Genomic DNA, 12030 nt, shown 5'->3' with positions numbered 1-12030 from the left:
TCTTCAAATCAATTCCGCACATCGGGGGGAGGCAAAGGGACTTTTTGCAACGTCCCAGAAGAGGAAGCGAGACAAACGATCTTTTGGTGATTGCCAAATAAAGAGCCCAGCATCCACAGATTGGCGGACCTTATCTTGGTGAGAGAACCAATTAGAGGGGAGCGGTTGTATTTGGAGCTGCCCAAAATGGGAGCAGCATTTTTATCGTGTGCTTGAACTTTTGTGCATGAGTCCCTGGTAAATCTAGCCTCAAAGGGTCAGGGATTGGTAGGGGATGGCTCCACCCCCAGATAGAGGAGAGCGGGTGGCACCGAGGGAGGGAGACGGGCGATACGCGCCGCATGTTATTTGTGTGTGCTACAGGGGATTAAAGGTTTTATGGTTGTTATGGTTGTTATGGTTATCGGGGGTTACTCTGCATTAGACTGTGAATGGTCAAAGTCGTCTGCCACTCGCAATATCATTGCCTCACTAAGTTAGCAGAGCCATCACTGAATCACCCGCTAAATCACCAGATACTTACCTTACTTTACCTACTCACTCACTCACTCACTCACTCACTCTCCGTCCTCGGCGCATCATATTCAATTCTAGAACATGATCCGAAAACCCGCTTCAATTGCTCATACTTCTAAATCTCCTGACATTTCCTCCGATAGCGCAGTGTTCCATATCAACTTCTCGCACTGAGTAATAAATCGGTATTACACTCCAAACAGCTATCAGCACGCGCTAAACCCAAATGGTGAGTGTGCTCCGTGTGCTGGCCAATGGCTCGGGGAACCTTTGTTGCTCTTGGCGCATTTTGCGGGACCTTTGTTAGTTGGAGAAGGGCCTTTTTGTTGGAGATGCAACAGGGCATCAAGCAGCGGAATGGAATAACGTGTGTATCTGTAGATAAGCCTCAATGGAGATCTGATGTTGGACTGAGGGCCCGGTCTTGTACAACTGAACAGCGTCATGGATATTAACAATACACCATAGTAGTACAGTGATTAATTTACTGGACACTGCACTCTGTAAGTGAAACGGCCTCTCATTTACAGCGCATCGCCTCCCCCGCATTCACTACAGCGCCTGTATTCCGCTGTCGAGTGCCGAGCTCAGGATTGCCAAGGCCAAAGGGACCACTGCTCGCATTTCTGGGATGATCTACCCTTGCCCTGTGCTATCTCGGCCCCCATACTCGCACTGCAGGAATCACCTGGTGTTCCCAAGCCAACATACAAAATGGACTTTTGTCTAGCTTGACATGACTACTATACCCAATTCTACATATCATTCGACCCACTGCGTAACCAACAACCGAGTACCAACAGACGATAGCAAGATCCACGATCGTGATGCTATCTCAGGGAGAAATGCCTACCCTATTGCCACTGAATTAATCTGTAACGTTGGATACTGTCAACTCTCCCCTGTAAAAATTCTTTCTTGGCACGCACTGTTAGTGCCGTGTTAGGAGCGGGATTTTCTGCAGGCCACGCGACCACACAAAACTGCGGGGATGCTATCGGCTCCCTAACAGCAGTTTTCAGAGAAGGAATTTTGGAGAGTTCGCCTTCTCTGACAACACCTTTGTCGGATCTAATGGCGGCACCTCAGAACCAGAACGCCTTAGATATCGGAGGACGATGCCCATGGCATCGGTAGCGACATCCTCCCGATCAACGACGCCGATTGCGATGGGTTTTTCTCCTTTGAAGGCAAGCCGCACCGTCGGCCTCTGATTCCTTCCCGAGGTTTTTCCCTGCCGCCGCGACAGTCGACTACGAGCTACAACTTGGTTACTGGAGATTGTGGACTGCGTCGGCAGATGTAGTGATGCGCGAGAGAATTCTGGTCGGTGGAAAAAGTTCGACAATAGATTGCCCCCGAACCCGCTGACGGGTGACGGGCTTGAGAAATACAGCACCTTTTGTGCCATTGGTATGCTGGATGGTGAAGGAAGCGGGGTTTCCCTGTACCTAGCTAGCTCAGCACGTCTTTTGCTCCAGTAGGAGATCTGGCTTCGTTACAGCCACCCAGACGAAAAATATACAAACAAACAAACAAACAAACAAACAAACAAACAAACGTTGGATACTGTTGCATGCAGCATCTTTCATCCCAGTAAATCATCGGCCTCGCCATTGTCGATCAGTGTGCCTGGAAAGAATTCTGGAAGATTGAAAATGGTGGCTGATCGTCTTGGCCACAGATACCAAGACCGTTATACCCGTAGCCAAGAATGCGGCGACATGCACAATCCGATGCCCAGGATTTTTGGCATTCATGGATAACCTCAACACCAACTCGGTCGCGACGTTATCAATCGCTCGCCACGCGAGCATCTATTTTCGTGTTCCAGGCGGATGCGGATCGGAATCCCTGCATTTTTTTGTGCTCCACGTCAGATCGCGACAAGATTACAGGTCGATGCCGATTTATTAGTGAGGTCTTAGTAATATCTATCACTTCAATCGAATTTGGACATATCTCGCGATTTTGAAGACATGTTTGAAGTCATACTAGCAATTATTGCGCTGGGGATGATGTTGAGAGCGCGAGCAATTCTTTTCGTCGCCTGTCGTGTTGTAATCGAATGTATCATTTGCATCAAAAGGTGGCATTGAACACCAAAAATATCGAGTGCACAATGCCTGCACGATTGCCACTTGGCACTCAACACCACCAAATAAACATGCTAGTCACCCTAGTAAGTAGCATCAATCGTCAATTCAAGGTTAAAACCTCTATTTTCCTGTTTCTCTCCGGCGCCAGGTTACTTCACATGCTAATGCAACCTCCCAACCACCAAAATCAACCAGGAAACCTTCCAAACCACCTAGATAAACCCTTCCCCATATCAATTGGCCACTATCAAACAAGCATACCACTCAGCTCCGACCCAAGAGTTAGGAAAAGTGCCCTAATCCGGGTTTTCGCCGGGGTCATCCTGACTTACCCCAGCCTGTCAAAGGTTCCTGGGGGGTCTAGGGAGCTTCCACTTCGGGACACACACTGCGCTTCCCCGTGAATATCGCCCCCACAATCGGGATAGATTACATATGCACAGGAGGCGAGAGGTCGGTTGGTACGATATTCGGTTGGTTACCAGAGGGTGATCCTTCAGGCGGGTTGTGGCGGGTTTTGAAAACGGTGTTTTGGGCCTTGATAAACCGATATCTGCTATGCTGATTTTGGAATGAGATGTTTGGGGTGAGCGCGTGATGGAGGAGTTGCCACAGAAGTTCCAGGAGATGTCGATATACGAGGGGTAGAGGTGTTGTTGTTTGATAATGGATTGCGGCACAGGCGACTATCAAGGTCCTTTTCGAGAGACCTGCCCCAAAGCGTAACTTGTCAGCTTCACTAGTTCAGTCATCGGACAACCTCGTGCAGTATCTTGTCAGAAACATCGATCGAATATGGTTTACACGATATCTGGAAAAACTTCACTTCGACGTTTGTCTATGATCTGGATAAGCTAATTGATAACGTGAACAAATAATGATGCAGGTGTGAACAAACCATCGCGAACGACCATGATATACGACGCTTATCAAATCGACGACAAGATAAGAAATCGGCTGCAAATCATGTCGCTAGAAACAGATATTGTTGTTGAGTTGACAACCCATTGTCTACACATGAGCTAATGTTCTGATGACTTAACTCAAGGAATATTGGACAACCCAAGACATGATACGAATTGAAGCCTGTTCGCAATCCCAGAGAAACCTGTACGGAAGATGGAAATTATCGAACGTTCTGATAACCTCACTCAAACTCAGATCTGCCTTTCCGCCGACGTCGTCCCCGAACTAACCTCATGGCTCAGTGATCCCAAGACCTGAGAACACAACATCTTTACAACGCTCTAGATACTCTTTCGCATCCGTCTCCGTGTGCCAAGCATCATTATACGCAGCACTCAAATACAACTCTCCCTGGAACGTACCAAGAAACAAACCCAACCCATTTCCTAGTTCCTCACCCGTCACCCACGGGTCTCTCGCTTCGAACGCCCCCGCCTCCGGTGCCACGATAGCGTCAGTGCGCCCCATACTCGAGATCGATACGGACGGATGAGCATTTGGCTCCGGCACAGGCAGGGGACGAGGACCAGAGGGTAGAGATGGGGTAGCTTGGGAGAACATCGTCGGGGCGAGGACGTAGAATTCCTCGTCTTGTTTGACTGTGAGATAGAAGTCTTTGACGGTTTCAAGAATCGAAAGGAACTCCTTCTTGCGAGTTTGTGCGTCTGGCTTTATGGAAGCTGGGTGGAGATCCATGTCAACGACAAGGCTTTGGCCAGAGACAGAATGGTAGACAGTCGCCGGATGTCGAGCCGTGTTGTATGGCTCTTGGCAACTTGAGCGCTCGTTGCGTAGGATGTAGTTGATGTACCGAACTCGCTTGGCCGTGATAGGTTTATTCTGAAGGTCTCGCACGACCATAGCAGCTGCAGCATGGAAGACATGTGTTGGCGTAGCTCCAACCATCTTGCACTCCTTCAGTAGCTGTTGCGTTTCCTCTCTGGTGAGAGTGAGTGCCAAGCGCTGGTGTCGACCTGGAAGTAGATCGCCCTGCCTATAAGGAAGCGCAAGAATCTCCACGCTGGGATCGGAAGCGGCAGCGGCTTTTTGAGCTGCCATCTGCTTAAGTCTATCCAGTTGAGCCTGATCGGGGGTTTCGGGGATTTGGGCTGCGACTCGGTAGGACGGGCTTAGGTTTGAAGTCTCACTGCCGTCAAGGGCTGGGGGCTCATAGGCATTGCCCTTCTCGTAAGCGTCTGAGGCGAGGGATATGAAGTTGTTGAGCATCATGAGAGTTCCAATGCCGTCGATGACATCGTGAGGAGAGCGGAAGACAAGGTCCCGGCGTATGGTCATCGAACCATCAGCGCTTTTCTCAGCAGGAAGATGTAAATCAAACATGGTCGGGAGGTTTGGAGCAGGCGGATCTGAGTTAGCCCACTGATTACCAGTCTGTCCGTTGGAGATACGGACAAGAGTCCTCTCCAGCCAGGCGTCCTTATCTGCTTCTCCCTGCAGCTCTCTATAAGTCTTGACCCACTCTCCCGACTCAACGTCCTGAGTAACTTGAGATGCAAGTGTAGGGTGAGCGTATCTGAGTGCAAGCCATGCTTTGCTCAAAGCTTTGTCAACTTCAAGCTCAGCGTCATCTTGCGACAAGCCTCTGGTGTTCTTGATGGAGAGTGAAACATGTCCTGTCATTCCAAAGAACATACGACCGCTTCCTTCGTAGAGAACAACCATCGTCGAGTAGAATTGTTCGATTTCGTCGATATGGCGTTGCCATACTCCAGGCTTGACTTGATGCCAGTTGTAGTTCCGAGTCGTAGTCATTTTGTTCGCTAAAACGAGGTGATGCCTAATAATCCTTTGTTGTTGAACCGGTATTTAGATAAACAAGCTACGTAGAAATTTCAGTGAGCGCAAACCACAATGATATATGTAGCCCCCTCAAGGTTGATGTCCCGTTCATCTGTCGGGGTCACGGGCCGTCTTCCGGGCTGCTTATCTCAACACTCACTGGTCCATCTGGTAAACCAAGGCAAAACTCTGGTTAAACGACTTAGTGATCCGAGAGTTGTGATGCGAGACGCATAAGCCGCTTTCATGAAGCCAATAAGCTGACATCTTGTTAAAAGACCTCGGGTGTTGGTGGGGTCCTGATTACAAAGATACAACAAGTGGACTATCGATATTGCCAAATACGGATATTGAATGGAAAACACGCTATCCAGGCTAGGTATTAGAAACAGCGCGCTTGTCTAAACTGAGAAATCTAGCCAGCGTTTTATATCAGATGATATGCAGAATCAAACCACTCCCATGCGGCCAAGAGAATAGTTTTCTTGGTGTACACTCCTTCCTCTTCTCCTAAGAAATCAAGCACGGAGCAACTCTCAGGGCCTGGTGATAGGCTCAGGACGCAAGCAAGGAAAGATGAGGTTTCTCAAAGCAAGCTTGATCATCTTATTTCCCAGCCTCTTACCCCTCTCCGCATACTCCTTCGAATCATTGACGTGCGGAAACGGCACATCAGGAACTTCCTTTCCCAGAAACTGACACAACGGCTCCCAGCCATCTGAAAGCTTGAAGTCCAAAAGCTGCTCCTTTGGTACGGTATCTCTGATGTACTTATTATGCCTGACATATGCTGGCTTGAGGTATTCGATCACGTCGTTGGGAGAAGGAGCTCTCGTCCAGCCCTGATGAAGCTTGTTGCATGGTCTTGGACTCAAAAATCCCGAAAGATCACCAATCTTGGCTCCAAGCTTTCGTCGGATGGGACTTGTAGAGCTCTTGACAACGGCGTGCATGCTGGGAAACCACTTCTCGATATCGCGCTCGACAAGAATGACTTTGGCATCGGGATAAGCTGGGATCAGCGACTCAGCGAAGAAAGAAGCGACATCCGATACGGCATCGTATTCTCCGAACACTTCATCCCATTCAGCGCGGGAGAATGGTTTGCCGCGGTATGTTGGAATATTGGTAAACGTCGCGTCGCACGCTCTGTCGAAAATGGGCCATTGCCATTGAAGTTCCTCAAGCTCAGCAGCTTCCCAGCCATGGTGCACGTTGGGATATCCAAGAATTTGCAGCGCTTTCATAAGTGACGCTGAACCAGTGCGGGGGGCGCCAAGGCATAGAATTGGCGGAGGTCGAGGCGTCGCTTTCGGCGAAGTCGTCGACTCCTTGTCCTTCTCGCTCTGCGACGACGAGTCGACGGTCTTTTCTTGGTTATCCATGTTCAGTTGTATGCTACAGAAGAATGAGTAGAGAAAGCTGACAGAGGGGGGGAAAGTGGCCAGCTCATCTCTTTATTAGATCCTGCGTAACGCTAATTTCCCCGATGCTCGTCTGAGACACGGAAATCTTACGCCCAGACGGACGGCATGGATGATCATTAATTTCGCCCAATTGCCATGTCAGACATGGCGCCAATGTCGATTCTCATACGCTGACGGGTAAGCACTTGTTCTAGCGGGCGTAGATCAAGCCCCATCGTATTCGTAGATGAGAAGGATCTGCGGCAGAAAGACCCCTGGTAAGTAAAGAAAAAAGGTTATTCGGGATCCCGAGGGCCCGTAAGCTGACGCGACATCCGATGCTACAGTGGTGCTAATAGCAGGCACTTGGATCCGCACTGAACATGGTAAATAGAATAGTTTATTAGAGTATTCTTCGGCGTGAACATGTCGAACACGACGAAAGCAGTCTCTTTGTTGCAGGTGTTCGGCTACCAACGAAATATCCCGACTGATCCTGGTCAGTGATCTCGGAACTGTCGGCATATACCCAGGATCCTGCGTAACCTTAAATCCGTGTTTGCGACAACTACCGAGCTTTCGATTGAGTGGGCGAAAACTTCAATGCCTCGGCTTCTTGTCCACACACGGTCATTGAACGGATATGGAGCTTTGTTGTCACGGATCTACTAAATTTGTTAATGGACCGGCAAATATATTAATGGATAGAGATCATACTTCGCTTTCTGGGGGAGCCTCGTCGGGAGTGGTTGTACAGCGCTCTTGTTCTGTGAAATAAATGGCTCGCTGTTCTGGGGGGCTTTGTCGAGCCGCAAGTCACCGGGCTTCCCATATGTGACCTCTGGCAATGGCACATACTCGCTGTGCAAAGAAGAGACTGAACCTGCACTTTGTGCATTGCCCGGCTTGATTCGACCAGTACCGCGCAAGGCCGATATTTGGAGCTTTGAGAACTTCCTCTTTTCAACCCCTTCAAATGAGTGATCTGGAACGTAGTCTCTGATACGGTGAAGCAGATGAATCGTCAAAGTTACCTGAGCGCATGAGAGAACCTGTGCTTCAGCCTGTCTCTTGCAGTTCCTACAAGAGCCTTCAGATGTACTATGTCTACCGCCAAAGGAGTACACATGGCCGACGTAATTGTGTTTTTCGAAATTAGTTGTGTCTTCGCCCGGTGGTCCACCTATAACAAACTGGATTGTGTAGGACAGGCCGTCTAGGGCGTATCGGTCATACACCACGTTGATGATGTAATCTTTCCATAATCCGTTCTGGTGCTGACTAGGTCGTAGGCCGTCGGGAGTATTACTGGACGTTTCCATCGATTCAATGAGATGCCCTGTACCAGGGTAGATCGTGTTGATATGTGATCGAAGCTCTCGTTGAAACTCCCCGATATAAATCTGCCATACTTTCGTATCGTTCTTTCAGCTACCTCGGCTAGGTCATCATACTGATAGTTCAACTCTGTCCAATCCCGGCACGCCTGTGCAGTCCAGACTTCCTTTTCAGGATCGTCGTACTTCTTGTGAAACGGTTCAAGAGGATCTGTCTCTTTGTCGTCGGTGACACTAGAAGCTGTCGCGCCAGTCGTATCAGAATCGCCAGATTGTCCGTTATCAAACCATAACTTTGGGTTGAGGCATTGCCATATAGCCAACAAGAGGTCTATTTGCCTACTTTGTGTCAGTCAAGTTGCACAGCCAGGCTAAGTTGAATACAGACACGTGATGAAGCCAAAAGATGGGGTCAAACGCTGCTACTGGCACGTCGCTCATGTGTCCCATGCCAGTGGCATAGTCGCTTCCTCCTGTCAAGTTCTTGCGCTCAAGTCAGCTAAATCCACGAGACTCGTCTGCCATCTTACGTGAATGTTGTTGTGGATATACTCCAGAGATATGTATACTGTATTTGGACATCCTTTGCCTTCAGCTATCCACTTCGTTGAAGCAAACTGTCCCCAGTTCGAGTTATAGCCCTCGGAGAACATACGATTGACTGCATCTGAAAGACTCCCAGGATTACATGCATAGTCTTTGGAATGTTGCTCCATTATACTCCACCTGGGCTTGCCATCAGGCCCATTCTCGTGAACACTTGCAAGGCTGGCGTTAGCTTTCCAGCAGTTATTCACCCCTTCAAGGCCCGTGCAGTAGTTCACGGGATCCTTCTCTTCTTTTTCTCCCTTGAATATTCCATATCGACTGATTGCAGATGTCTTGCTCCACTAGGCGCAAGTCAGTAAGCGATAAACTGGAGCTTCCGCTGGTAGACTCACTGGAGCCTAATCACACTCCTTCGTTAATAGAAGCTCATCGTGAACTATTGGGTTGTCTTGAATATTCCATTTAGTTTTGACTTCTGGCATGCTGCCAAAGGGCAACGGCTTCCCTGTCTTTGGATCCTTTTCTGGATTCTCGAAACTCAGCAGCGGATTGGGATAGAGACCGCTTCGAGGAAATTGGTTCTTCATTGTAGCAGGCGGACAGATCCGAACGGCAACTTGAGTAAGAACTGGGGGGCAAACCAAGTCTTCATCATACCTTTGCCGCCTAGCCCAGTCCCAGTATGGCATTCGCCAGGTCCTTGCTGCTTTGTACCACTCGTCTGCCTCGGAGATTGGTAGCTCGTGCTTGCTCACCCATTCATGAATTATAAGCTCCATGTTCTCCCAAATGCGTTGCTACTTATGTTAGAGATGAAACCAAAGTGTTGAACCAATCGTAACTCAAAGAGGAGCATGTATGGCCTATGCCAGGCCGGGAAATTTAGACTGTTATGATTACAATACCCCCCGAAAGGTTGATCGCCAGCCTTTTTGGTCTTCTTGTAGGGCGCATGTTTGGGCTCAGGCGCTCCATCCTAGGCAGCCTCTGGATATCCATGCTAACCAAAGTTTAGTAAACCACCAGCAATATGGAGAGCTATGGATTACTTACGACTCCGGCAATCTGGAAGTAGGAGAGCTTATCATCGACGGGCATAGACTTGAAGCGTTCCAAGCCTAGCACGAATAGCGTCCACTGTTTCCTCTCTTTTGGGTCGTCTGAGTTGGCAAGGGACGATATCTCCTTACGGACTGACAGGCCCTTCACGTAGGGAATCTCTTCAGGGAATCTCATGGCATCTGGTGGCCGAGGAAGACCTTTGATGCTGTATGTTCCATCTTCCGGAGGAATTGCTTCACCCATAATGGTGGAGTTGGGTCTATTAACACCTGATATGAGGAAATTCGGCAGTAGATGGTAGAAAACTGGGCTGCTAGTGCAGAAGGCTTCTTGTACCTCGAAAGTGTCTACAGTCTCACAAATGCTTTTATCTGCAATTATAACGCAAAATGAAACTCTCGTAGATAACTACAGAAACCAAACCCAAATCTGCCGGCTAGGACCTACAAGTGATCAGAGATGTGAAGCCCGATAACCCGGCTCACAAACCTCAGAGGTCAAAGCTCAACCATTCTTGGAATTGAGTGCCTCACAGTCCCCATCTTTTGGGAACTTCACATGCATTAGACTTCATCCCTCGTCTTGAAGCATCCGAAGCAAAGGACTCCTTTGTAGACGAGTGCTCCAATCACCAAGATGGTCTTTAAAATATCAGCACTCAGAATCTCGCGTATTAAAACTTCTAGAAGAGCTTATCTTATCTAAAAACTTGAGTTTGGGTTATTATGCTTAGCCTTAAGTATCTTTCCTTGGCGCACTTTGGAATTGCTAAAATTGATAAGTAAGACTCTAAGTGATTTAATGGGCCAGTGCTATGGCGTTCTAGACCGCAATAGACTGACATAGCAGCCCGAATTGAATAATAACGTGGAAAATGGAGCTAGTACCTGCACTATTGGCGCAGCTGAGGCTGCGTTTTGTCAATAGTGCCAAGCCTCAAAAAAGAAAACAGCCCCTTTGTTAAATAATTAAAAATTTCATATATCCCTGATTTCTTCATCGTTCTTTCCTCTTTGCTATTCCTTCACTTAGTCTAACCCTTGTCACTCTTTTTCACTGCGAAAATGCGTTTCGCTGCTTTTTTCTCTTTGGGCCTCGGCGCCAATATCGCAATCGCAAGTGTATGCAAGCCTCGAAGTCGAACATTGACTGACTCCAGTAAGTAAACTTTTCTGATACAGCATCAAGTTCTTTACTGATTCATATTCAGGCAATGTATCTACCGAGCCTGTGTCTGCATCCTCAACGGAATCAGATGCTGTCTTTACTACAAGTACAAATATCGTGACAACGACTACAACCTCCGTCGAATTGTCTGTCAGTGCCACATCTACAGACGACGATAAAACTTCTACCAAGGCGACAGAGTCAGGAAGCGCTAGCATTGAGCTCTCAGCTTCCACTGCTACAGAGACCACTATAGCTGCAATCTCTACTACAACTGCCGAGACTACTGCAACCGCTGAGACCACGACATCTGCTGAAGCATCCACGACGTACATGACTACCACCACTGAAGACACATTTGTGCCAATTCCCACCTTCGATCTCAAGGCTCTCGGCTCAACAGTCGACGGCCAATGGCTGCGAGGAGATCCAGTTCAATATAGTTACATCGGATGGTACACGCCGTCTCCCCCAATTCTGACTTTCTCCATCGACGCCGGCACCAACTATGTACGAGAGATAAACACCGGGAAATACTTGTGTGTTTCATTCGGAGGCGATGGTTTCCCTCCCGCCAATATGCTCTGCGACCCTATTAACCCCCTGGCTGGATTAGTACCCCTCACATGCGAACAAACTCGCGACCGAAAGCTCAAGTGCTCTGCGCCAGCTGGTGAATGCCACATGGACGAGATGTCAGGTGATTCCGTTTGCTATTCGATTCCTGGTACCTGGGATAAGTTCTATATGATACCTGATAGGCTAGTCAACTCTCCTGCTCTTGTCATGGCATCAGATAGCAATCCTCCCACGATTGGCGGTTTGGAAGCCATCGAGCTTCAACTCTTTCCCCATGCGGATTAGTTTCTGTCGCCTCTAGCTAGTATCAAATCTACACTTCTCTTCAACTTATGTATAAAAGAAAAGTTGTATTATATCCAACTTTCTAATTTAAATAATTCTTGACTGTATTAATTTCGCCGCTCGCTCATGATAGTTAATTGATGTTACGCTGTACATCATCTTCTTAGTTGGTGTTATGTTTCAAAATTGAAGGATTTAGGTTAACTTTAGTAGAGATCCCAGAAGTGAGAAGCACAAGATATTGCATCTTGGCGCTGTATTATT

General features: G+C 48.2%; 4 protein-coding genes across 5 annotated transcripts; 1 reads left to right on the top strand and 3 right to left on the bottom strand.

Moving 5' to 3' along the window:
• Nucleotides 1–2842: 2842 nt before the first annotated feature.
• FOXG_05676 (uncharacterized protein) lies at nucleotides 2843–5481 on the bottom strand. 2 transcript variants are annotated; one of them, XM_018384083.1, is made up of 2 exons: nucleotides 3514–5481; nucleotides 2843–3453 (listed from the first exon to the last, which is right to left on the bottom strand). In XM_018384083.1, the coding sequence occupies exon 1, from the start codon at nucleotides 5352–5354 to the stop codon at nucleotides 3813–3815; it is 1542 nt and encodes a 513-aa protein (XP_018241120.1). In that variant the 5' UTR covers nucleotides 5355–5481; the 3' UTR covers nucleotides 2843–3453; nucleotides 3514–3812. The 2 variants fall into 2 exon arrangements, with proteins under 2 accessions (XP_018241120.1, XP_018241121.1); XM_018384084.1 differs by having other exon boundaries at nucleotides 3423–5481.
• A 145-nt stretch (nucleotides 5482–5626) lies between these two features.
• FOXG_05675 (uncharacterized protein) lies at nucleotides 5627–7232 on the bottom strand. Its single transcript, XM_018384082.1, has one exon. The coding sequence runs from the start codon at nucleotides 6764–6766 to the stop codon at nucleotides 5918–5920; it is 849 nt and encodes a 282-aa protein (XP_018241119.1). The 5' UTR covers nucleotides 6767–7232; the 3' UTR covers nucleotides 5627–5917.
• A 123-nt stretch (nucleotides 7233–7355) lies between these two features.
• Nucleotides 7356–9978, bottom strand: FOXG_05674 (uncharacterized protein; the record flags this gene model as incomplete). Its single annotated transcript, XM_018384081.1, has 7 exons — nucleotides 7356–7452; nucleotides 7505–8175; nucleotides 8223–8463; nucleotides 8513–8607; nucleotides 8655–9014; nucleotides 9111–9470; nucleotides 9727–9978. The coding sequence occupies 7 exons, from the start codon at nucleotides 9976–9978 to the stop codon at nucleotides 7356–7358; spliced, it is 2076 nt and encodes a 691-aa protein (XP_018241118.1).
• Nucleotides 9979–10773: 795 nt separating this feature from the next.
• On the top strand, nucleotides 10774–11766 carry FOXG_05673 (uncharacterized protein; the record flags this gene model as incomplete). Its single annotated transcript, XM_018384080.1, has 2 exons — nucleotides 10774–10893; nucleotides 10946–11766. The coding sequence occupies exons 1-2, from the start codon at nucleotides 10800–10802 to the stop codon at nucleotides 11764–11766; spliced, it is 915 nt and encodes a 304-aa protein (XP_018241117.1). The 5' UTR covers nucleotides 10774–10799.
• Between the last annotated feature and the right edge of the window lie 264 nt (nucleotides 11767–12030).

This window comes from Fusarium oxysporum, chromosome 2, assembly GCF_000149955.1.
Source record: "Fusarium oxysporum f. sp. lycopersici 4287 chromosome 2, whole genome shotgun sequence".
Classification (NCBI taxonomy): Eukaryota; Fungi; Ascomycota; class Sordariomycetes; order Hypocreales; family Nectriaceae; genus Fusarium; species Fusarium oxysporum.
Note: the sequence above shows the minus strand (reverse complement) of the source record. Positions and strands in the feature narration are given on the sequence as shown.

What these genes read in the sequence shown, in the direction of transcription:
- FOXG_05676 (XM_018384083.1), bottom strand. Translation starts at nt 5,354, where the DNA reads ATGACTACGACTCGGAACTACAACTGGCATCAAGTCAAGCCTGGAGTA.
- FOXG_05675 (XM_018384082.1), bottom strand. Translation starts at nt 6,766, where the DNA reads ATGGATAACCAAGAAAAGACCGTCGACTCGTCGTCGCAGAGCGAGAAG.